The sequence below is a fragment of the Sorex araneus genome, chromosome 8 (genome assembly GCF_027595985.1).
Source record: "Sorex araneus isolate mSorAra2 chromosome 8, mSorAra2.pri, whole genome shotgun sequence".
Taxonomy (NCBI): Eukaryota; Metazoa; Chordata; class Mammalia; order Eulipotyphla; family Soricidae; genus Sorex; species Sorex araneus.
This window is the reverse complement of record NC_073309.1, coordinates 12958020-12983488: the sequence shown is the minus strand read 5'-3', so window position 1 is coordinate 12983488 and position 25469 is coordinate 12958020. Positions and strand designations below refer to the sequence as shown.

Genomic DNA, 25469 nt, shown 5'->3' with positions numbered 1-25469 from the left:
GGCACATCTCTGCCCATGGCACAGCCAAGGCAAGAGTGAGAACGGCCTCTCCAGCGGGCCCCAGAGGCGGGAGCCAGTGCCCACAGCTGCTTGGCAAGTTGTCCCAGAGAGGATGGAGGAGCCAGAGCAGATGCAGCCCAGGTCCTCAGCCATCTTCACAGCGAGGCAAGGCCCTAATACTGAGCAGGCAGCAGGGGACAATGGCATCCAGGAATGAGGAGCCTGAGAGAACATGCTGCCTGCTCCCCCACTCTATTGACACTCCCAGAGTTTGCTAAAGCCATTGCTAGAGCTACTGCAGTCCCATGGAGAGATATGAACAGAGACTGCTAGGAGTCATTTTTCTCTGCTTTTCAAGTTTCAATAGAGGAGACAAATCTCTCGACTACTTTCGGAAATGTTATTTTAGGGCCTGAGAAACAGTATAGGAGTAAGGCAGGCACGTGACTTACATGCAGCCCATCCGGCTCAATCCCGGCACCATTATCTGCCCCCACCCCCATCCTCCGAGTATCTCCAGGACTGATCCCTCAGTGCAGAGCCAAGAACAGCCCCTGAGGACTCGGGCAGAGAAAGCGTACAGCAGGTATACAAGGCCAGTCCAGGTGTGATCCCGGGGCATAGACCCAGGAGTACCCTAAGTACTGCCAGGTATTGTCCCACCCCCAAATAAAACAGCTCCTGAGGGGCCAGTGAGATAGTACAGTGGGGAGGGTGCTTGCCTTGCACAAGGCTCACCCCGGTTCGATCCCATATGGTCCCCCGAGCCCAGCAGGATGATCCCTGAGCACAGAGCCAAGAATAAGCCCTCAGCACCACTGGGTGAAGCCAAAACAAACCAAACAAGTGTCATTTCAAGATTTCAAAAGTCAGCTGAGGAGGTAGCTGTCTCACTCATCAGACTCTCCGGGGACTGTTCAGGGGAAACATTTCAGTGCCAGAAGGTCCCTCGGGAGACCCGGCCTTCCTGGTCTGCTCTGCAGCGCACGCGGTTTCTGAGCCCTGACGGGAGGGCGGAAGCTGCATCAGAAGCGCACACCTTTAGACACAGCAGAAAAAGTCAAAACACCGACTCAGCCGAGATGCGGGGTTCCCAAGCAAGACCCAGAGCACGCGTGTCCTGCCACCGTGACTCCTTAACAAGTGAATGAGCACAGGAGAGATGGACTAGGAATGCATCCAAGATCCAGGCGGGGGGGGGGGGGGCGCGGGGAAGTGGGCAGGATCCGAGAACCCCTCTGCCACTCTGGGCCTGGAGACAGCTAAGGAACTTGCACTTGTCTCGCAGGCAGCCAACCCAGCTTCAATCCTCAGCACCTCATATGGTCTTCTGAGCCCCGCCAGGATCCCCGAGGACAGAGCCAGCACTAATCCCTGAGCAAAACAGGTGTGGCCCAAACACCCAAAGAGAAAAAAAAAAAATTTCTGAAAAGCCAATTCTGGCATCTCACACCCTCCGGAGGTTCAAAGAAAGGCTGGGTTGGAGGTACCCTGAGCTGTCATCCCCACCCAGTCCCAAAAGGCAGCTGGGAAACCCGCACAGGAAACCTCTTCAGCCATGAGTCTGACGCTCCCTTCCGGCCCCTGAAGTGCGTGGAAGCACCAAGGACACGCTGCAGTCCGCCTCACACTCCAGCTTACGGCCCACAAGAGCAGGGCTGGACCAAAGGGCTCCAAAGCTCCTTTCCAGTTCTGACCGAGACACTGGACTGACAGAATTAAGTCTGTGCAACAGAAGAGCTGTTGCAAATATGCTGTATACCCACCCAAGCCAGGGTAAACCCTGCGACTACCACCAAAAATCACCAAGCAGGAATTAAGAGCAAGGGAAACCACAGAGTGAAACAACTTGTAAATATAAATGCAAAAATCCTCTACACGGAGGCCGAGGAGCCGCTCCATGGTCCGAGTATGCAACAGCTGCAGAAGCCCTGGATTTGACCCTGGCACTGCATGGTCCCCCCACAGCAGGGCGGGGAGTGGCTCCTGAGCACTGTCAGGTGTGTCTCTCCTGCACAGAAGAAGAAAATCCCAAACAATGTACAAGGGTCATTAAATGAACTCAGAGCTGCAGGATCAATGGGGCCAGAGAGAGCTCAATGGGCTGAGCACATCAGACCAGATTTGATGCCCGGCACAGATGGTCCCCGGAGCACTGCAAGAGACACCCTCCCCAGCAGCTCTCCGGGGGCGGCCCCTGAGCACTGGCCCCGAAACAAAAAGCCCACAGAATGAAGATGGCTTCTAACAATCTAAAAATAAAATTAAGAATTAGAGAGGTAGCAGAGTGGGTAAGGTGCTTGCCTTGCATGCGCCCTACCTGAGTTCGATCCCCAGCATCCCACATGGCTCCCCCAAGCACTGTCAAGAGTCATTCCGGCAGAGCCAGGAATAAGTCCTGAGTACTACCAGCTGTGCCCCCCACACCTTAAAAAAAAAAAAACCCAGCCTATTCTGGGTCAGGAATTTGTCAGGAGAGTCACATGTAGGGGACCCTAGATTTGGTCCTCAGCACACAGACCCCCTACACACATCAGAAGAACCCCCTGCCCCAGTTTGAAAGAAAAAAAAATATCAACTGCGCCCACGCCCAGCTCCTATCCATGACTTTGAGCTAGACCAGTTCCACTCGGCAGCCCATCCTTCCCACTGCTCCCCTCCGGGTTCAGCACCCCTTGGCCCTGTGTGCTAGCAAAGATGAGCTGAGCCGCACAACCCTTTAATTCACTTCACCTGCTGGACACTCCCATCTGCCTCCTTGCCAGCAGCTGAGGTTCTGAAGCACTTGAGAACTAGCTGTAGCCTGGCCCAGAGACATGTCACAGGACTGAGCACAGACTCTCATGCCAGACACCTGGATTTAATCCCCAGCACCACACTGTCCCTGAACACTGCCTGGAACACTTGCCAGCACTGCAAAAAGAAAGGGAGGAAGGAAGGGAAGGAGGGAAGACAGATGGACAGACAGAAAAGGAAAGACACGGGGCTGGAGTGATAGCACAGCGGGTAGGGCATTTGCCTTGCACTCGGCTGACCTGGGTTCAATCCCCGGCATCCCATATGGTCCCCCAAGCACTGCCAGGAGTAATTCCTGAGTGCAAAGCCAGGAGTAACCCCTGAACATCGCTGGGTGTGACCCAAAAAGCAAAAAAAAAAAAAAAAGAAAGACAAATGGATGGACAGATAGATGGAAGGGAGACAGAAAAATGGACAAATGGGCAAAAGGTTGGACAGACAAAAGATGGATGGAAGGAAGGGGGAGAAAGAGGAGGGAAAAGGGAAGAGAAGGAAGGAGAGGGAAGGGAGAAAAGAAAAAATAGGAAGGAAGGAAGGAAAGAAGGAAGGAAGGAAGGAAGGAAGGAAGGAAGGAAGGAAGGAAGGAAGGAAGGAAGGAAGGAAGGAAGGAAGAAAAGAGGGAAGGAAGGAAGGAAGGAAGGAAGGAAGGAAGGAAGGAAGGAAGGAAGGAAGGAAGGAAGGAAGGAAGGAAGGAAGGAAGGAAAGAGGGAAGGAAGGAAAGAGGGAAGGAAGGAAAGAGGAAAGGAGGGAGGGAGGGAGGGAGGCAAAGAGCCTCAATTTCATCTCTTTTTTTGGTGGGGGGATTGGGGCCACACCCAGCTTTACTCAGGGCTTAATTCTGTCTCTGCGCTCAGGTATCATTCCTGGCAGGGCTCAGGAGACCATATGTGGTGCCAGGGATCAAACTTAAGTCAGTCATGTGCAAGGCAAGCACCCTACCTGCTGTGCTATTTCTCCAGCTCCTTGACTTCATATTTCACTACAAGAAACACCAAGAGTCCTGGACAGCAAAGATGTTTGGGTTTGGGTTTTGTGCCACACCCAGGGACCATTTGATGCCTGGGATCAAACTCTGGCCTCCACATGCAAAGCATGCACTCCCAGCCCTGAGTCTTCTCCCCAGTCCTAGACCCCTTTACCGTGTAGGGGCCCCTCCCAGCAGAGCTGGGCACGGTGTGGGCCTGCGGGGCTGAGTGGTGCTGGTGCTGGGAGAGCAAAGGTGACTCTGCGGAAACTGGACAGATTTTCTGCAAAGTGTGCCACCCGTGCACTCAGACAAGGCCTATCCGCCCCTCCTGAGAATGGGGAACTTGCCCCAGCCCCACTCTGCAGCCCGACTCCTCCCAGTGGACAGGAGGTGCCCGGTGCCTAAAAGGCAGAGCTGCTCAGCCAACCCAGTAAGTTCCCAGTGGCAATGGCTCAGGGGGTGACCCAGGTAGGGAAAAGACCGAGCATTCCCAAGCACAGAAAACACTGGGGGCAGAAGCACGGCGGGGACAAGGCACTGGAAAGTGAATTTTTTTTAGGGGGGAGATGTGGTTTGATTTGGTTTTGTTTGGGGGGCCACACCTGGCAATGCTCAGGGGTTACTCCTGGCTCTGCACTCAGGAATATTCCTGGCGGTGCTCATGGGACCATATAGGATGCCAGAGATTGAACCTGGGCCAGCCGCATACAAGGCAAGCGCCCCACTGCTGTACTATTGCTCTGGCCCCTGAGAAGTGAATTTCAGGCATTTCTTCACCAAAGGACACCCCCCGCCCCCAATTATTCAAGCAGCAGCCCCACTCCGTACTCATGAACAGAAAGATCCCGGACACACCCAGGTGAGCTCAGCGCGACACAAGTGCTACCAGCAAAGTGGAGCATGCTGGGCATTCATCTACACACCTTGGGGTGCCCCAGGCCCCCGAAACACAGCACCCTGAGGCCCCCCGGAATCCAAACATTCCAGGACACACACTCCAGACACACTGTCACATGTCACCGGGGAAAGAGAGCCCATGCCCCGTTTCTTCGGCCTGGCCCAGCGACTCCTCCTTCCACATTCAGCGGCATCACCTTTTCCCTGAAGGCCGTCCCTGAACTCTCAGACACGGGAGGACAAGGTACCCTCCGGGCCACCCCTCAATACACCGCGGTTTTGTTCAGTTGGAGGTTTTTTGGAGGGAGGGGGAGGGCTCGTCCCAGTGGTGCTCAGGGCTTACTCCTGGCTTTGTGCTCAGGGCTCATGCCTGGCAGCTGCCTGGCAGTGCCGGGGATGGAACCAGGGTTGGCTGGCTGCAAGGCCAGCGCTGTGGCCCTGGGCTCTCCCCTCAGTGCTCCCTCAGGAGGTCACAGACCATGAACTGGCCCTTTCTTGGCCACAAAGTGAGGCAGAGAGCCCGGGCCCCAAAGCCCCCCCTCCAGACAGGCCCCATCTCACAGACTGGGACGACGGTAAAACCACAGCTGAGGGCCCGGCTGCCTGGCTGGGACGCAGCGGCAGGTGCCCAGGCAGCACAGCACAAGGCCACCCAGTGCTTAAGCCCGGCCCGCGGCTCTCAGGCAGGGCCTCCCGTCACATGGCAGGAGGCAGGAGGCGGCCACCCAGGGATGATGTTACAGTCTATTTTGAGGGTCACACTGGAGCATCTGAGTGCCTGGGCCAGCCACGCCCTCCATGTGTCATCACCAGAAGGGAGACACCCACTGGTCCACAAGCACCGGCTGAGCAAGTGGCCGCCCTCGGGGACCCTCGGCGCCGGGCCTGAGGCGCGCGTCCCTGGCGGAGCAAGCCGGCGGGCCCTTATCTCCAGGCACCATGGGCCAGGCTCCCATCTCTCCTCAACCCCAGGCCTGCTGCTGGGGTGCCCAGCTCTGGTGACTCAGCACAGTGCAGCCACAGCCCATCCGGCAGTGCCCAGCTCTTGGCTCAAGCAGAGCCCCCCTTCCTTAAAGCTCTCTTATTGGGGGGCAGTGCCCAGAAAGCCCTGTGACCTGGTCAAGGTCCTGACCAGCCAGACTCGCACCAGGTCCAATCAGCTCAGGGAACTCCTCCTCCCCCTCATGCCCACCGGGCCCTGCCCTTCTCCGCGCCTGAGTCCATCCTACCCAGTGAGCCGGGGGCTCTCTGAGGACATGGCGGGCTGGGTCAGCTTGTCCTTTGTTCTCCCTACACCTTGCAGAAGCCTGGCATGTAACAGGCGTGAACAAATGCTCCAGAAGCCCTTGACACGAAACCTTTCCCATCAGACAATCAGTTCGACGTGTTCTACAAAAGGCATCGTCAGAACACGAGCTCTTTGCAAGGCAAAGGCGCTGACAAGCGTCTGGGAGCACCTTTGCCTGAGGAAGCCCCGTTGCTGTAGGCTAGTTCCCCCGGGAGGGCACATGGATACATCCCAGTCCACCAGCACCACACACGCTGCTCCAGCTGCACTCAGCACTCAGCACCTGGCAGTTCTGCCCCCTCAGAATACAGGGACCCCGAAAATTCCAACCGAACACTGCTCACTCTACTCAAAAGGAATGCAATGGGGAAAGGCGGCAGCAGCGCAGACTTAGCACAGAGAGGGCATGTGAAAAGTCAGACTATTCACTGCACCCCAGTCCCCACAGCCAGGTCCCCAAACAGCCCCGGGGCTTATGGTGCACCCATAAAACAGGTACATCATCATGTGCTCAAGCCACTTTCCAGAGACGCTATGAGAACCAGACCAGGTAACACAGGACAAGGAAACAAACAGTTAACACCTGGGTCAGAAGCATACCTTCAATGACCACAGAAAACAGGAAACAAACTGACCTGAGTCTGCCCCAAAACTGCCCTTGGCCTCACCTGCCCCATCACAGTGTCTGGCTACATCCTAGCCAAAAAGCGGCTTTCAAGGGCCAGGGACACGGTGCAGCGGTGAAGCACTTCCCTGGCGTGTCTGAGGCCCCAGGCCCAGTCCCTGGCTTCAAAGTCTCCTATAAACAACCCGTGAGGGGACCTTCACCTGCTTCCCATCTGATCGTGATCAACTGAAGCAAGCTACCAGAGGCAAAGAACCTGGAACCTTCTTCACAATGAGGTTTCCAGTCTGCCTAACACCTAATTAAGGGAGGAAAATGCTGGGGGGTCAGAGAGAGAGAGAGAGTACTGGGATTAAGGTGCTTATCTTAAAACTGGTTAATCTTAACCCTGACTAATCTGAACTCTACTTAATCGCTGGCACTGCACAGTCTCCTGAGCATCACTGAATGTAACCCTCCCTAAAAACAGTTTTATAGTGACGGGAATAAGGACTGGGAGGAGTATGTCTCCAAATTGCTGGAGTGGGTTCAAATCCCAGCATCCCATATGGTCCCCTGAGCACGGCCAGGGGTAATTCCTGAGTGCAGAGCCAGGAGTAACCCCTGTGCATCGCCAGGTGTGACCCAAAAAAGCAAAAAAAAAAAAAAAAAAAAAAAAACAAATTGCTGGAGTATGTTTGCATGTAGAAGCCCCAGGTTCAACTCCCGGGCCCAGGGTCCCCCAAGGACTGCCAGGAGTGTTCCTCAAGCACCAATGGGTGTAACTCCTCCCTCAAAAAAAATAAGGTGGGGCTGAATCGATAGTACAGAGGGTAGGGCGTCGCCCTGCACAGAGCCAACTTCGGTTCAATCCCCAGCACTCCGTATAGTCCTCTGCGTCTGCCAGGAGTGATCCCCGAGTGCAGAGCCAGGGATAAATGCTGACCACCGCCAGGCATGGCCCAAAAACCAAAAAAGAAAAGAAAAAAAAATAGAAGCAAGGAGATGCCCAGCTTTCTTACAGTATGGCAATCAATTAAGACACAGGCCTGTGCCAGCTAGAGCCACTTACATCTAAAATCCTGAAAGCAGTTGAAGGAATCCAGATCTGTTTCAACACAACCTCTGAAAAGTTACTCTCTTCTCTCACCAGCTCGGCTATTATCTATGATAAGGACTATCGAGAAAACAACCCGCTCTCCTCTCTACAAGTCTAAGCAATGCCCATTTTTTAGCAATTTGAGACTTCAGCACTATTTTTACATTGCTCGTTTGATGATGTGGGTTTTTTTGGGATTTTTTGCTTTTTGGGTCATACCCGGCGATGCACAGGGGTTACTCCTGGCTCATAACTCAGGAGTTAACTCCTGGCAGTGTTTGGGGACCATACAAGATGCTGGGACTCGAACCCAGGTCGGCCATGTACAAGGCAAACGCCCTACCCGCTGTGCTATGGCTCCAGCCCCCCCCTTTTTTTTTTTTCTTATTTGGGGTCACACTCGGCGATGCACAGGGGTTACTCCTGGTTCTGCACTCAGGAATTACTCTTGGCGGTGCTCGGGGGACCATATGAGATGCTGGGGATCGAACCCGGGTCAGCCGCATGCAAGGCAAACGCCCTACCCGCTGTACTATAGCTCTAGCCCCTGATGATGTCTAATAGCCAATCTGGGGCCAGATATAATACAGTGGGTAAGGCCTTTTCCTTGCACACAGCCCACCGCCCCTGGTTCAATCCCCAGCACCATCTAGCCCATCAAGCACTGCCTAAGTGTGACCCCCAGCGCAGGGCTGGAGCTGCCACTGGACACTGCCAAGTGTGGTCTAGAACGCCCCCTCCCCACCACCACAGAAAAATGTTTTTAAACAAAGAGACCATCGTTAGTCATACTAGTTTTAGCACTTTAAATGCAGATACTCTCATCAGATGGCGGAAAGAAAATACAATACAGGAGCCTTGAAGCCCTCCAGCAGTTTTCAACCCATGAACACTCTAGATGGAGATAAAAAGGGGAAAGATGCCATAGCTCACCATGATCCAAATTTCAAATGACAGAGTGTGGGATTCTATCCCCCCATGCGCAGATAGGGGGACTGCGCATGGGGGGGATACCTACATGTGACCACACAGCACTCCCAAACAAGGGGGTTAAAACATCACAGGAAGCAGAGCCTGACTCTGGCACTGCCCCCTGGCACTGCCCTTTGGTGAGGCATTCCCCCTCACAAGGGACCGTCCTCAGGCTACACTGAGTCTTCAGAATGCTCAAAAACACTCTGGTTGGCACAAACGTCACTGGTGGGGTTGGCAAACTTCCCGCCCCAGACCTCAGGCCTATGGAGGAGAGTCTTTCCAAGGCAGCTGCAATCCCGTTATTTCACAATTAAATACCTGCTCTGTCACAATCCCTGGTGTGTGTGGGGGGGGGGAGAATGGGAAAAGGATAAAAGAAGTGAAAGATTTCCCCTTCGATGTCCTGTATCGACTCAGTACAGCATGTAAGAGGGAGCATCCCTAACGCGGGCTTTAATGAGGACCTTCCTAAAGCTGGTCCAACTGGTGTTCAAGTCACTGGACTGAAAAACAAGTTTATAAGCAGCAAGGTCACCTGACTCTGACCATGTGCACGCTGTTTACCCCGAGATGATAGGCCAGTGGCCGGCACGGCTTCCATGAATGCCTCGAAGACTCCACTCTCCCTTTGAAGTCGATGGGGCCTGGGCATGACTAAATGCCATAAAAAGGAACCCTGAATGCGGCACGAATGCGAAAGGAGGGAAGTCACACTGCAGCAGGACACGGGGAAAACCCCACTCTGGACTGGCATGATGTATTCACAGAAACCTGTTTCTCGGCCGAGTGATTAACACATTAAATCATCACTAGAGAAGCCCCGTCCTCTGCCCCCCCCACCCCACCCCAGGACTGTCACCCAGGGCACTTCTCAGACCAGCTGTGCCCACAGGCAGGTAAAAGGGCCATGTGTTCTTCCAGCCTCCACAGCCAAAACCCACGTGGCCCAGAAGCTCCAAACAGCCACAAGTCCTAGTCAGAAGGTCTGGAACTCTCATCGCAGGGAACAGCACAGTGTTGGCATAAAGAAGTCGGCAAGGAAGGGCTTACCCATCTCTTCCTTTGCTGACAATCTTCACCTCAAAGTAATAAATGCCACAGGCTGCAGGGATAGGGTGGGTGGCACGCACTGAGGCTGCATCTTTGTGATTTTTGCCATGACCTAGTAAGGAGAGGGCAAGGAAGAAATGTCAGCAGCAGCAAATGGAAATAGAAGCCCCCCCCCCCAGCCCACACACTTCTCTGGTCTTCTCCGGGGCCAAAGGAAGGCCTTCCATCTTCCAGGGGATAGACAACACCCGGGAAAAAAACAAGCACACACACCTCCCACCCCCGGCGTCTCCTGAGCACAGCTGCCCTGCCCCTGACACCGTCTCCCGGGACAAACCCAACGGGGGTGCAAGAACTGTGGGTACGTGCGCGAGATTCCGGCGTGCCGCCAGCATTCTAGCCGGAACATTCCGGCCCACCGGAACTCGCGGCACGAGAGGGCAGTCCTAAGGGACAACCCCCACCACCTCAACATAGCCCAGTACCCCAGGGCCAATCTGGGGTGTCCGGCACACGCCCAAGCCCATGAGTCTTCGGCCAACTGAGGGGCTCCGAGGGCCCTTGCTCCAGCCACTCTCCGAACTGAGCAGGGCCCCGCTGGGCTCGGAAGATCCCAGCTGGGGCTCCCGGAGGCCAAGCAGAAAAGCCCGGGGCTGGAAGGTCCGGTCCGGCCCAGCACTGGACCTGGACACCTGCGGCCGTTCTCCAGTCATCGGCGCCTCGGGACTGAACAGACCGGGCAGTCTGTCCGGGCCTGGTCAGCCCCGCCACCCCTGGACAGCCCTAAAGGCGCAGGCCTAGCCCGGCGCGCCAGGGCCGAGGAAGGGGCATGACGGGGCCGGGGCGGCGGCGGCACAGCCACCCGGCCGCGCTGGCCTGTCCCCTCGGCGGCCCCGGGCCCGTACCTTTGTAGTGGACGCGGAGGTTGCCCTGGGAGAGGCCGATGTAGTTGTACTTGTCCTTGGGGCTCCAGGAGCGCGGCAGCGGCGTCTCGTGCTGGTTGACCGCGGGGTAGAGGCGCTGCAGGCGCCGGCTCAGCTCCTGCTCGCCCGCGGCCGGCAGCGCGGCCCCCGCGCCCCCCGCCGCCGCGTCGGCAGCCTGCGGGCTCCCGGCCCCCGACTCCGCCGCCGCCGCCATCTTGGACGAGCTGCTATTGTGTCACTGGGGGCGGGCGCGGCGGGCCCAGATCCGCCCGCGCAGCCAATGGGCCGCAGGGAAAGCGAGTCCCGGGCCGGCGCCGCCCGCCGCGCCGCGCCGCCCGCCGGACTTCACCTCCCACCAGGCGGAGCCGAGCGGGGGCGGGCCGGCCGGGGCCCGCGCGGGGTCCGGGGAGATGTAGTGCCGAGCCGCTCGGGCCTCAGCCCGCCCCGGCCGGCGCTGCGCGGCTCCGCGGACTACAGTTCCCGCGAGCCATGCCGCTCCGGCCTCCGCCGTCCCCGCCCCCCGCCGAGGGCCGCCGCGGACCCCGCCGCCTCGGTTCGGGTGCTCAGGGGCGGGTCGGCGGCAGTGACTGACTCTGAGGGGACCCTGCCCCCCACCCGGAGCCAGGCGCACCCGCGCGATCCCGGGCTTCAGAGCGGCCCGGGAGCGCGCGCGGCGCTCGGGGGCGTGGCCGGCCCCGGCCCCGCCCCCCCGCTGGGCTGCCGGGGCCCGGTCGCCATGACGACAGACTGTACACTAAGGCGGCTTCCCTGGCTCCGGGTGCTGGCCGCCCGGCGGCTCCCCGAGGGTCATGGCTGCCCAGGCCCCGCGAGAGCCCAGCTTGGCGACCACGTCGAGGTAGGCGCTGGCCGGGTTGAGGGCAGAGAGAAGTTGCTTGAGCACTTCCAAAAGGAGAAATGGTCTCGGATCGTCTAACCTTCCTCTGCACTTCCTCTAACCCATGCATCTGGGACTGCAAGCCAGCGACAGGATCCGAGCTGACTTGTGAACCCAAAGCCGAACTTACATACTAGCAAACGGGCAGGATCGTATGGGGATCAAACCTGGGTCTGCAGTGTGCAAGGCAAGCAGCGTACCTGCCTTACTATCTCTCAGGCCCCGTGATCGTGTGTTTTACACATGTTTGCAAGTGGTGGAGCTAGGATTTGAACCCAGGCATGTGAGATTGCTGAATGTGACCTTGTAGTCACAGGGATAAGCTGCCCCTTCACCCACTGGCTTATGACAAAGATGCTTGTCAAACTGTGGACTCTGAGCAGCCCAAAACACCGCACAGTCTCAGTATAGCTTCTACCTTTACCCAGAGGAACAACCTCTGGGCACTGAAAAATATGACAGCAAGCTCGGTTAACCAGAAAATTATATGGATTCAAACTAAAAATGGTGGCTGGATACCTTTCTAGCCTTAGGAACTCAGAGAAGTCTCTTAAGGTTTCAGACCTCAGCTTATATATCTCAAACATCGTACCATACCACGTTGCAAACACTGCTGGGAACCTTTAGGCCCGATATGTGAGATTCTTATCATAGCTCTTGTATAATTTGGGCCGGAGCAATAGTACAGGTGGTTGGGCGTTTGCCTTGCCTACAGTTCACCCTTGTTCGATCCCCAGCATCCCATATAGTCCCCTGAGCACCACCAGGAATAATTCCTGAGTACAGAACCAGGAGTAACTCCTGAGCCCCGCTGAGTGTGGCCCAAAAAGCCAAAAAAAAATAGACATTCAGAAATTTTATAAATTATTATATGCCTCTTATAGCCTAGTTCTCCCTCTCAGAGAATCTGGCAAGGTACCGAGAGCATCCTGCCCACACAGTAGAGCCTGGTAAGCTCTCCATGGCGTTTTCGATATGCCACGGAGAAAAATTGTGGGTCTCATTCCCCTTATCCTGAAAGAGCCTCCAGTGCAACACCACTGAGAAGAACAAGTAAAGAGAGGCTGCTAAAATCTCAGGGCTAGGACAAATTGAGACGTTACTGGAGCCCGCTCAAGAAAATCAATGATCAATGGGATGACAGTGATACAATGATACCGTGATTATATGCTTATTATGAAAAAGAAACTGATCTGGCCTAAACAGGATTTCTGCATGGTCTGCTGCCCTGAGAGAGGAAGCCCACAAAAATTAAGAAATTAAGTATCAATTTGATTTTTTTATCGGGGGCTGAGATGAGTCTACAAGAGTGAGGCAACTACAAGAGTCAGTTGCCTAACAGACTTGAGAAAGAGTAGAGTTACATGGCCCAGTCATGATGCAGGACACTCATGTCATGTTTGGACATGACACAGGCTCAGGATGAGAAGCCCCATTTATTTTAAGGAAGCAGGTGGTCCAGAAACGTGGCTCAGTGGTAGAACACTTGCCTTGCATGTGGCCGACCCAGCACCATCTAGGGTCCCCAAGCCCCACTAGGAATGATCTCTGAGCACTGGGCCAGGGGAAATCCCAGAGCACAGTGGGGTGCAGTCCAAAAGAAGAAAACAAAAACAAGGAAGAAAAAGGAAACATAATGTAATTGCCAAGGTCAAATTATTTGGTGTCAGTACAAAAACATTATTAATTTGTTTCCATTTTCTTGACTCATCAACAATTAAGGCTGGAATTGGGTCACTGTTTCCCTTCAAGATGCAGTATGGGTATTCTCCAGGTCATATCGGGCCAGGATAATAGACTAGACTACAGATAAACAAACACACAGTCCTCCAAAAGGGACCTTCCAGCTGTGCCTTGCCCCAGGTAAGTTTCTCTGCCTCCCCCCTGGGGCTTTCTCCTCACGTCACTGACATCTTCACTTGGTGAGTGGAACTCAGCAGCTTGGGTTCACTCAGTGCCAGGAACTCTGGCAAACCCACTGCCTGCCTGCCATCGGTTAAATAAGCTTTCTCCACCATTGAAGTAGAAATACTTTTCTCATTCTTCTTTGAAGGTTGATGTGATTTTTTATACTTCATGCTACATAAAACGTTATAACCTAAAGAATTATCCTGTTATTTGGATAAGGGTATAAACTGCACTACTTTTTAAAAATATTGTTATTTGTAATTTTTTTTACTATTGTCTTCTTTGACATGCAAAACTAACATCTGGGGTCAGAGAGATGGTGCAGCAGGTAAGGCACTTGCCTTGCCTGCCACTGACCTGGATTCAGTCCCCAGCACCACGTATGGTTCCCTGACCATTGCCCAAGAGTGATCCCTGAGTACAAAGCCAAGAGTAAGCTCTGAACACAGCCACATGTGGCCCCAAAATAACCAAAACACAAAAATGACATTTATTAGACCAGAAAGGTAGCCCAGCAACCTGAGTGAATGCATGCTTTGTTTGCATGCAGGAGGCCTAGGTTCAATCCCTGGCACTGCACGGTCCCCCAAGCACCAGAGTGATCCCTGAGCAGAGCTGGAGTAGCTCCAGAGTGTAGTTCAATGCCAAAAGACCAAACAAACAAGCAGAACTAACCTCTGTGACCTGAGTTCTCCCCCAAAGCGTCACCTTCCAGCTAACAGGGTTGCTCATGGTATCCTTACTTGCCTCACTATTTGTGATAGTTCCAGCAGAAATAGAGACCAGACTCTAGAAAACTGATGGGTCCTGACAGGAAGACATTGATTTATTTCCATGAGCAGATGGGTTGGTCTGCTGTATCTTGTCTCAAGCCCGTAGATGCCTGGGCAGAAAGCCTTCCTTTTCCAGATCTGCTGCTTTTGTGCAGTTCTCCTCACACTTGTCTGACTGTGAGACAACAGAAGAAAAGTATGGAGCTGTCACTGCTCCGTGGAACAGGACTAAAGAACTCTTCAGGACAGGCTAAGGGTTCACCTGACTGCCCTCAGTAGGCCTCATCCTTCTCTCAGGGAGCTGGAAAGTGGCCATGAGAAGACCTCTGGGAAAGTAGGGAAATGGTTTGGGCCCACAACCAGGAGCTTGTTGGCAGCATCTCTGGGAATCTGGAGGCAGCCCAGGAAACCCCAGGCCTGGCTCTAAGGGCAGAGGAGATGCCTCTTGGGGATGTAGGGAGAATGGGGGGACCTCTCCCCACTCTGTCAGCCATCACTGTCTCCCTTTTCCCTGTGCAGAAGATCCTCACGGCGATCAGAACAGACCACAGAAGAATCCTTACCTCCAGAAAACAGGAGTACCCCAAGACGCAAGCTGTCACAGAAACAGAAGTCAATGGTTAGTGATGTTCTGTCAACTTGCAAACAGGACATCTTTCCAGAAATGCCCAGCCTCCCTCTCTCTCCATCTGCTGCTCTTTTTGCAAACCCCCCCCCCCAAAAAAAAGTACGTTATACTGAAACTTGCCCTCCAAAGCAACTTCTCCCTGTCAGGGAGTGGGATTCTCAGAGGCCAGGCCCACCAGGGTCTTGGTCGGGTATACACTGATTGCACCTTACCTGAAAAACCTTCCAGACCCACCCTCTTCCCACAGGAGCCTCAGGATCACTTTCCTCTGTACCTCAGCACTTTGGATCTCATTCCTTCAACAACCCTGCCCCTGCCCCATGCTAGGAGCTATGGCATCACGGGGTGTCTTCAGGGACCAAGTGCTTAATGAAGTTTTTAAATGTCTGGTGCAAGTAGAAAGATCCAAAAGTTCTGTGCCTTGAGGCAGGAGTAAAGGGATGAGTGTTGCAGGAAATCGCATTGGGTCCTCCATCTGCAAGGCAAGTCCTGAACACCTCTCCTGCCCTCCATTCCTGTTTTTTCAAGTTTATCAGTTTATTTTTTCCTGGGCCATGCTCAGCTGTGCTCAGTGTTTACTCCTGGCTCTGAATTCAGGAATCACTCCTGGCAGTGCCCAGGGAACTATATGTAGTTCATAGAAAATGAACCCAGGTCAGGTGTGTGCAAGAAAAGCCCCTTATCTGCTATACTATCGCTCCAACCATCTTTGCAGTTCTTGTATAAAAATGAATAATTAGTATTCTTGGACTCTCACTGATGTTCATAAGATCATTGTTAGTCAACCAATAGCCACTGCTAGAATGCGTAGTGGGGGACTTGTCCCTGTGTGTGTAGGACCCATGTGAAAGACCTGTAATCACCAGGGTCACACATTTCTTTTTCTTTTTTTTTTTTTTTTGGTTTGGGCCACACCTGGCAGTGCTCAGGGCTCAATCCTGGCAGGCTCAGAGGACCATATAGGGTGCCAGTGATCAAACCCAGGTCAGTGGCATGCAAGGCAAACACCCTTCCCACTGTACTATTGCTCTGGCCCAGGGGGCACACATATTGTGACACCCAATACTGGAGACACAGATTCCAACGAGTGAAAGAGGGACAGTGTGGATTCTTCACTGAGATCAAGACAGCCAGAGCCTGGCAAGACCCAAGGACTTGAGGAGCCGCCCCCCCACCCCCCTCAGCGGCGCTCTCCCCTTTACTCAATGCGGCTGTGACGATGCTGCTCTCCACCACCAGGGGGCGTTGCTCCCCTAACTAGCCCCGCGCAGGACCTCCCTTTCCCGCGGTGACCTGCAAGGAGGAGCAGAGCAAGGAGCGCCCAGAAACTGCTCCTTCCAGCACGCTGGCTGATGCCTCCCCTGCTGTTAGCCAGGAGGCGAAATCCAAGCGGAATGACCAGGTTTTCACCCTGGCCGGCTGGAAAGCTTACCTTTAACTCACCAGGCCTGGGTGCTTCTTTGGCAATTTCCCTGGGGCCTTCTAGTGTGACTTTGCATTTAGATTAAAACGCATCAATTTTCATTATCTTTTAAATAACCTTTCTAGATTTTGTTGTTGTTGTTATTTTGTTTTTTTCCGTCACATCAGGCAGTGCTCAGGAATTACCCCTAGCTTTGCGCTCAATGATCAAACCTGGGGATCGAGCCTGAGTTGACCACAGGCACCTACTGTATTCTCTGGTTTTTTTTTGTTTTTTTTTTTGCTTTTTGGGTCACACCTGGCGATGCATAGGGGTTACTCCTGGCTTTGCACTCAGGAATTACTCCTGGCGGTGCTCAGGGGACCATATGGGATGCTGGGGATCGAACCCGGGTCGCCCGCTGTGCTATCGCTCCAGCCCCCTCTGGCCTCCGTTTTGACATGACTCGTTTTATCAGTTTGTCTGTTTCTACTTTTATTTCTCCTATTTGAGAGATTATTGATCATTCTTTTCCTTTTATAGCAGCCTAAGACTTGAAGCTTTCTAAAAAAAAAAAAAAAACTTGAAGTTTTCTTTTTGTTGTAGGGGGCCATACCAGGCTGGTTGCTCATTCCTGGCTGTGGTCCAGGGTGGAACCAAGGGGTCTCGCATGCAAAGCACAGGCTCCAGCTCTTCGCGTTATCATCCCACCTGGGGAAGTTGCATTTTAAGAAATGGAGAAAATTATAAGGATGTGGCTCAGTGGTAAAGTGTGGGACCCTGGATTCATCTGCAGAGCTGCAAAATAAATGTCTAAACTATTAAGTGTGTGTTAGAGGTTTTTTTTTTTCTTTTGGGGGGTCACACCTGACAATGCACAGGGGCTACTCCTGGCTCTGCACTCAGAAATTACTCCTGCTGGTGCTCAAGAGACCATATGGGATGCTGGGACTCGAACCTGGGTCTGCCATGTGCAAGGCAAACACCCTACCCGCTGTGCTACCGCTCCAACCTCAGAGGTATATTTATGTGGTCAGTTTCTATTATTAGTGCACTGTGTCAGCAAGTGTAAAGTTAATAATTTCAGTTGGTGGGGCCGAAGTGATTGTGCAGCGGGTAGGGCACTTGCTCCACATGCTACCGACCCAGGTTTGATTCCTGGCATCCCATCAGGTCTCCTGTGCACCACCAAGATGATCCCTGAGTGCAGAGCCAGGAGTAACCCCTGAACACCAGAGCCAGGCATCAGCCCTGAGCACCCTGAGCACCATCACCTCCAAACAAAACAAAACAGTCCAATCTGGAGAGGCTGGGGGGAGGCGGGGGAGGTGCACCTTGAGGGGAGCCTGTGGCCTCTGTAACCCGACCTATCCCTCCCTGCAGTCCTTTGGGCTCTCCATAGGGGGCTACCTTTCCCCGTGGCCCCACTACACCAGTGGCCAGACCATTCTGTATAATCGAAAGCCCTGTTCCGTGGACTGGCAGCCACAAAAAAGGTAAGCGGGGGGTCCGCCCAGCGGTGGACAGGCTGGTAGAGACACGGAACAAGGCGCTCGCTGCCCCAGGCTAGGGGTGCAAGGGTGCTTGGGCTGCCCATCACATCTCCGCCCACTGTCCCTGCAGTGTCCGGCAACAGAAGCCCTTGGGCATCACCAAGCCGCGGTACCTCGAGCAGCTGGAGAACTACCTCCGTAAGGAGCTGCTTCTGCTGGATCTGAGCACCGATTCGGCCGAGGAGCTGCAGCTGCAGGTCAGAGCTGCCCCATCGGAGGACTCGGGCGCCAGCCTTGCCCGTTCCTTAGGATCCCCCTCCCAGGAAGAGAAATTTGATCCGTGACGAAGCCTGCAAGCAGGCAAGGCTGCCTACAGGGAAGCAAAGCTCTCCCGAGGCTTGAGTTCCAGGGAGTCAGGTGGCCTGAAGGCCTGTCTGTGGTCTGTGCCCAGGCCAGCAGGGGTGGCTGGACACCAGAGGGTGGGGGAGCCAGAACCTTGGCCGGTGAGGAAGCTGCAGGGTCAAATGGGGTCCCCATGCCCAGTAATGGCAGCACAAGCTTGAGTAGCTGGCTTTAGACAGAGCTGGAGGGGGAGAGGGGAGGAGAGAGGGGGTGGGGGGGAGGAAGAGGAGAAGGAGGAGGAAATCAGGGCATACAGGGGAGGAGAGTGAGGGAGAGGAGGGGGAGGAAGAGAAGAGGCGAAAGATGGGTGAGATGGGGCTGGAGCGATAGCACATTTGCCTTTGCACGCGGACGACCTGGGTTCGATTCCCAGTATTCCATTGGATCCCCTGAGTACCGCCAGGAGTAATTCCTGAGTGCAGAGCCAGAAGCAACCCCTGAGAATCGCCGATGTGACCCAAAAAGCAAAAGGAAAAATGGCTGAGAGAAGGAGGAAGGAGAGAAAAAGGGAGAAGAAGGAAGAGGAGGAGGAGAGGAGAGAGACTGGGACAGGGGAAGAGACAGAGGAAAGAGCAGGGGGAGAGAGGGAAGAGATGCAGCCAGAGGCCTCTGATGAGAGAGGGACTGGCCCAGTCTCTGCTTCCGGGGCCGGAGGAGACCGCGGGCTGCAGACCTGGGCTGCACGTGGCCAGCAAGGACCAGACTGGAAGCCCAGAGAGGCCCGCAGCCCTGAGGAGGTCGGGCTAGGGCTTGTCCTGGCCCACTGCTGCCTCCCAGCTTCGCTGTGCCCGGGTGGTCAGGAAACCACATGGCTCCTGGGAGGCCAGGGCAAGGCTGAGGCCTTCCAGCTCGTCTGCCCCCCCCCCCCCCGAGCGCAGTGATATGGGGAGAGGTGCTGGAGGCCAAATGAGGAGAGGGGGCAGGGCCCAGAGTGTGTGTGTGTGGGGGGGGCCTGGTGCCTGACACCTGCCAAGCTGCAGGACCCAGAGGCGCCAGGAGCAGCTGAGAGGGGCAGATGTTTGCACATCATCTGCATCTTGGTGCAGGAACATGCTTAAGTCAGGCCAAGCCACACTCCAACCCCGAAGAGGACGGAGGCCCTAGGCCAGGAGGTAACTATCCCCTTTTCTTGTCAGCCTTACCGAGAGATCTTTGAATTCTTCATAGAGGACTTTAAAACCTACAAGCCGCTGCTGTCCTCCATCAAGAATGCGTATGAGAGCATGCTGGGTAAGACTGCAGCCTGGCCCGGGTCCGAGTCTACTCCAGTAACTCCTAACAGGCCTAGCAGTCACCAGGCCCCTCGGAGCCTTCCTGCAGCCTCTGTCCATCTCCAGAGTCCCCACCCCACCTCCTGCCCCTGGGAAGTATGTTCACTGCTAAGAATGAAGGCCCGAGTGAGGGACAGGGTCTGGGAAGGAAGGAGGCGTCCCCACCCCTGCAGGGCCCCAGGGAAAGGGCATGGGCAAGACCCCGGTCCCTCCTGTACACTTCGTGTTTGGTTGAAAAGAAGAGGGACTGGAACGTGGCCCAAGTGCTAGATGACATACCTTGCACATGCGAGGGCCTGAATTTGGTCCCCAGCACCACAAGCCTCTCCCCACAAATACTGTAGGGTATGGCCTTGGTAGCCCCCAGGTGCCACCCTGCGTGCCCTCCATCATAATTTTAAAAATTGGGGCCGGAGAGAGAGCACAGTATTTGCTTGCACATGGCATTTGCTTGTACATGGTTGACCCGGGTTCGATCCCTGGCTCCTATCCCACATGGTCCCCGGAGCACCACCAGGAACGGTTCCTGAGTGCAGTCAGGAGTAACTCCTGAGCATTGTGCGTGTGCCCCCTACCCCCACACCACAAAAACGAAACCAAAGTTTTAAAAAAAACCTCACACTCCTAAATATATATGCATCCAGTGACTGACCAGCAAAATACTTGAAAAAAAATTTTTTTTGGTTTTTTTTTTTTGTTTGTTTTTGGGTCACACCCAGTGATGCTCAGGGGTTACTCCTGGCTTTGCACTCAGGAATTACTCCTGGCGGCGCTTGGGGGACCATATGGGATGCCGGGGATCGAACCCAGGTCGGCCGCGTGCAAGGCAAACGCCCTACCCGCTGTGCTATCGCTCCGGCCCCTTGAAAAATATTTTTACTTAAAATTGTGCTGCTGGGGAGGTGTCTAAGCAGCAGGACACATTTAGCCTGTGTGAGGTCCATGTCAATCCCAGCACCAAATATCCCCCAGCACCACCAGATGAAGCCCAGTGGCCCCCAACACTCTCAGTCTAGGGTGCCTGACTCTCCAGCTTGCACCTCTGGGCAGAGAGGTATGGGGGACAGGGGGGTGGCCCCCATTAAAAATAAAGCAACAGGAGGGGGGGCTGGAAGGACAGCACAGTGGGTAGGGCGTTTGCCTTGCAAGCAGCTGACCCGGGTTTGATTCCCAGCATCCCATAGGGTCCCCCAGCACCGCCAGGAGTAATTCCTGAGTGCGTGAGCCAGGAGTAACCCCTGAGCATCGCTGGGTGTGACCCAAAAATAAAAATAATAATAATAAATAAATAAATAAATAAAGCAACCGCCTGCAAAGAGCAGGGATTAAGGTTTTCGCCTTGAGTGCAGCTGACCCTAGTTCAACCCTGAGCACTGCTTGGACATCTGTGCACAGAGCTGGGAGTAGCTCCCGAGCACTGCTAGGTGTGATGTGAAAGCCACAAAGGGAGACATACATAAGGGAAGAAGACCTGAAGCAGGAGCCGTGCTCTGGACAAGGCGTCCGGACTCGCAGGTCCATAGTCGCGCACTGTGGCCTCAGGGCCAGTGTTGTTCCCTGGCCCCAAGAGAAGTCTCCTCTTGTCTTGATTAGCCCACCAGAGGGAGAGGATTCGGACCCTGGAGCCCCTGAAAGCCAAGCTTGTCACCGTGAATGAGGAATGCAGCGAGCGGATCCTGGCCATGAGGGCGGAGGACAAGTCGGAAATCTCCATGCTGAAGAAGGAGAAGATGGATTTGCTGAAGCTCATCGACAAGAAGAATGAGGAGAAGGTCTCACTGCAGACTGAGGTGAATGTGGCCCGTATGACAGCGCAGTCCCTGAAGTCCTGCCCCTCTTCCCACCCCAGGGTCTGCTATGGCACAGGGCACTGAGGTGACCCTGAGTGACCGCCTCCTCGGCTCAGCACGGGGCCATGGCGGCGGAGTCCTTCCTGCCTCTCGGGGGCCGGGCTTTCTCTGCAGGCAGGATGCTCAGGATGGCCAGCAGAACCATCGTGTCCCCCTTCCCTGGTTCCCGGCCCATTGCCCGGGGTGAGTCACTGCACCCACAGGTGGCCCAGAGGCGGCCTCACGCCACCGCCACCTTCCTAACAGGTGTTCAAACTGAGGAAGAACTTGGCCGAGGAGTACCTGCGTTACCTCAGTGAGCGAGATGCCCGCAAGATCCTCCTCGCTGACCTGAACGAGCTGCGGTACCAGCGCGAGGACATGTCTCTGGCCCAGGCCCCTGGTGAGTCTGCAGGGTCCGGCTCTCTCCTCCACGCTGCATTGATTCCGCGCTTTCTCAAGACCTGCATTCGATCCCTCCACTCCCTCTTTCGGTGGGCAAAGTTCCTGTTGCCCGCTGGGGCTGGGGCTTCTCCAGGCTGGACCAAATCACTGTTTCCTGTGATTCCGTGATTTCACCTGGAGAACCGGGAGATTGCTCACAGGGCTGGAGCACAAGCTTTACATATGGGAGCCCCAGTTCTTTTTTTTTTTTTTTTTTTGGGTCATACCCAGTGATGCACAGGGTTTACTCCTGGCTCATGCACTCAGGAATTACTCCTGGCAGTGCTCAGGGGACCCCATGGGATGCTGGGAATTGAACCTGGGTCGGCTATGTGCAAGGCAAATGTCCTATCCGCTGTGCTATTGCTCCAGTCCAAGGGAGCCCCAGTTCATACCGGCACTGCATGGTCCCCTGAGCAGCACCAAGAGAGGCCCGAGCACCAGGCCAAGCGTAGCCCAAGTACCCCAAGTTTGGGCCAAAAAAAAGAAAAGCATTTAACCAATAGCAAAACCAAGCCATTGTTTATATAGGAGACAACTGCTGGACAGGCCTGGTACCCCACTTCCTGGGCTGGCTTACTTTCTAAACGTTTCGTTGTTTGAGTCACACCTGGTAATGCTCAGGGGTTACTCCTGGCTCTGCCCTCAGGGCTCACTCCTGACATTGTTCAATCCCAGTGGCTATATGCGGTTCAAACACCTTACCTGCTGTCCTATCGCTCCGGCCCCAGCGAGCTGGCTTTTTGGTTTTTGGGTCACACCTGGCAGTTTTCAGGGGTCGAGCCAGGCTGTGCTCAGGATTTATGTGGTGCCAGACTGAACCTAGGGCTCCAGCATGCAAGGGAGGAGCCATGTCCCTGGCCCCTAGGCTTGTTCCCTTACCCGGAGCCCTAGACTGGTAGTGCTGTGGAAGAAGAGGGGTCCTTAAGCAAGGAGAGCAGGTTCTGGGGCACGCTGGCTCCCCCAGGACCAGGCTGACTCAGGCTGGCTGGCCTCCTGGCAGGCACCTGGGGGGAGGACCCTGTGAAGTTGACCCTGGCTCTGAAGATGGCCCGGCAGGACCTGACCCGCACACAGATGGAACTCAACACCATGAAGGCCAACTTTGGAGACGTGGTGCCCAGGAGGGACTTCGAAATGCAAGAGAAGATCAACAAGGATCTGCAGGAGCAGGTGCCGGTGGGGGGGAGGGGGGGAGGGAGGGCAGGGGACTGGCCGGCGGGGCGGGGCACTGTACTGTGTGTGGGCACCGGGGACCAATCGCTCTGCTGCAGCTGGATAGCCTGTGCGCCGACTACGAGGAGGTCTGCAAGGAGCACGAGATCCTGCTGCAGCTGCACATGGGCACGATGAAGGAGCGGGACCAGTTCTACAACGAGCTGCAGGAGATCCAGCGCACCTCCACGCCGCGGCCCGACTGGGCCAAGTGCGAAGGTGCTGATGGCTGCTCGGGCCCTGGGAGCTGCTGGAGGGGGCGGTCTGGACCCCAGTTTCCTCTCCCCCCGCTGCAGATGTGGTATCCGGGGGCCAAACGCGCTGGCTGATACTGGCCGAGGGCAAGAACAGCGATCAGCTGGTGGATGTGCTCCTAGACGAGATTGGCGAGGGATTGCTCCGGCAGAAAAGCTTCTTCCAGGGTCTGGTAGGCAGGGGTGGCCCTGAGCTCAGGAAGCTTGAGGCCAGGCTCAGAACAGCCAGGCCTTGGACCGGAGAGACAGCCCAGGGGGTAGAGCACCTGCCTGGCACTTGGCCAACCTGGATTCAATCTCCGGCATCCGATATCATTCCCCTCTCCCTCCCCCCCGCCCCCCTACATAGAGCCTTGAGTGATCCCCGAACAGAGCCAGGAGTAAGCCCTGAGCTCCACTGGGCATGGTCCCCTCCCCACCAAAAAACAAAGAATAGTCAGAGTTGGAGTCTTGGGAATTGTCCTTTTTTTTTTCCTTTCTTTTGGCTTTTTTTTGGGGGGGGGTCACACCCGGCGATGCACAGGGGTTACTCCTGGCTCTGCACTCAGGAATTACCCCTGGCGGTGCTCAGGGGACCATATGGGATGCTGGGAATCGAACACAGGTTGGCCGCGTGCAAGGCAAACGCCCTACCCGCTGTGATATCACTCCAGCCCCGGGAATTGTCCTGTTTGAGGGTGAGGGCAGAGGGCCTCAGAGAGGAACTGGCCCTTTTCCTTCCCAGGGCTACGGGAGTGACGTTCCCTCCTGCCTTCGGTTTGATGGCGTGGTGGAGAACAAGAAGTCGAGCAAGAAGGAAGTGTTGGTTCTCATCAGAGATTTCTGGAAGGAGCGTCTTGCAGAAGAGAAGGTCAGATCTCACTCAGGTGCTAGGGGCCAGGTCCGAGGTGCTAGAGGGCAGGACTGGGAGGGAAACTGTCCATGGGGCAGGCTGACCAGTCCTCCCTAACCCTGCAGAGAGAGTCGTTCTCAGATTCCTTCTTCAATTTCCTGGAGCGTCGTTTTGAGACCAGTGAGGCAATGGCCTGGGCTTATACAATTTATGAATATGTCAAGCTGAACCGCTCCAATCAGGTCATGATTCAGTTCTATGCAACCTTGGTGGGAAAGGTGAGTCCGAGTGTGATCCTTTGGCCTTTGTCCCCAGAAGGCTGCTCGCCATCCCCACCAGAAAGCCTCAAGTGCGTGCTTTCCTCCCTGTAGAGCAGCGAGAATGTGTACCTCAGGCACCAGGAGACACTAGCCCAGCTGCAGAAGGAGATGATGAATACTGACCTGCAGAACGAGGGCATCCTGACCATGGAGCAGCTGAAGTGAGAGGCGGGTCCAGCGTCCCCCAACTCCTGCCCACCATTGCCCCAGGGCCAGGCTCCCAGCAGCGCATGGAAAAGGGAAGCCTGGGGGAAGAGCCACATCCTCAATGCCGGCTGCCCTTTAGAGCACTAGTAGGGGCTGACAGCGGGGGTGCCGTGCTAGAAGCGCAGGCTTCAGCCAGGCCCCTGATGACCTTATGTGTCCCCATAGCTCCATTCTCAAGAACACCTTCCCCCTGAAGAAGGACGAGAAAATTCAGGAGTTGATGGAAACAGTGGGCTGGAATTTCAAAAGTGACGTTTCAGACTCATTCAAGTACAGCGTCTTATTCACAGAGGTGGGTGGGGGTATCCGGGAACTTGTCACACCCTCGCCTCTACTGGACCCTACCTAGCCAATGGGCCCTCACCCTGCCTTGTGGTCCCTCCCAGGACGAGGAGGGCCAGAGTACACTCTTTGTGCAGAAGATCTGGGAACAGTATATGAATGAAAAAGCGGAGTATCTGGAGGAGTTTAAGCAGGAGCTGGGCCTGGAACTGTGAGTGACTCTGGGGTCTTCTAGAGCCCACTTATCCATAGAGAGGTTCTATAGGTGGAGCCATAGGGTCACATCTCCTGGGTCTCCTTGGGCACAGAATGTTTCTGAGCACTATATGCTGCTCAAGCCTGGCCTTTGTTTCCCCTTGTGGAGCAGCACCAGTGGGGTGACCCCGGCCATGGTCCGTGAGGCCCTGATGAACATAGACCCCAGCCTGGAGAAGCAAGCCGTGGACAGCCTGGTGAGCCAAATCTTCCAGATCTCTGTGTCAGAAATGCTAGAGAGTGAAGGGACGGAAGAGGAAAAGGAGATTTCTGTCAACGCCGCACTGGAATATCTCCAGGTGATGGATATCGTGCGCACGGGGCCTCGGGAGCAGGATCCTGCGGCGAAGGCCACTGGGGCCAGCTCCCTTGACGCTTAAGGGATAACTGCTTTTGTTTTTCTTCTGGAGGGGGGCATACCTGGTGGTACTCAGGAGTGCTCAAGAAACCTTGCGATGCC

At 55.1% G+C, this 25469-nt stretch overlaps 2 protein-coding genes across 2 annotated transcripts in view; one reads left to right on the top strand and one right to left on the bottom strand.

Moving 5' to 3' along the window:
* RANBP10 (RAN binding protein 10) overlaps positions 1–10840 on the bottom strand; it is a 41112-nt gene extending 30272 nt beyond the window's left edge. The window contains exons 1-2 of the mRNA XM_055146400.1: positions 10582–10840; positions 9677–9788 (exon numbers count right to left, since the gene is read on the bottom strand). Of these exons, the coding sequence (XP_055002375.1) occupies positions 9677–9788; positions 10582–10813 (344 nt within the window). The 5' untranslated portion in view covers positions 10814–10840. The remainder of the gene's footprint in view (positions 1–9676; positions 9789–10581) is intronic.
* A 483-nt stretch (positions 10841–11323) lies between these two features.
* On the top strand, positions 11324–25389 carry TSNAXIP1 (translin associated factor X interacting protein 1). Its single transcript, XM_004600905.2, has 16 exons — positions 11324–11455; positions 14695–14794; positions 17589–17701; positions 17829–17955; positions 19237–19330; positions 20965–21161; positions 21468–21603; positions 22648–22817; positions 22919–23078; positions 23156–23286; positions 23838–23963; positions 24071–24223; positions 24317–24426; positions 24638–24764; positions 24859–24965; positions 25122–25389. Exons 1-16 carry the CDS (start codon positions 11409–11411, stop codon positions 25387–25389), a joined length of 2166 nt encoding a protein of 721 aa, XP_004600962.2. The 5' UTR covers positions 11324–11408.
* The last annotated feature ends 80 nt before the right edge of the window (positions 25390–25469 follow it).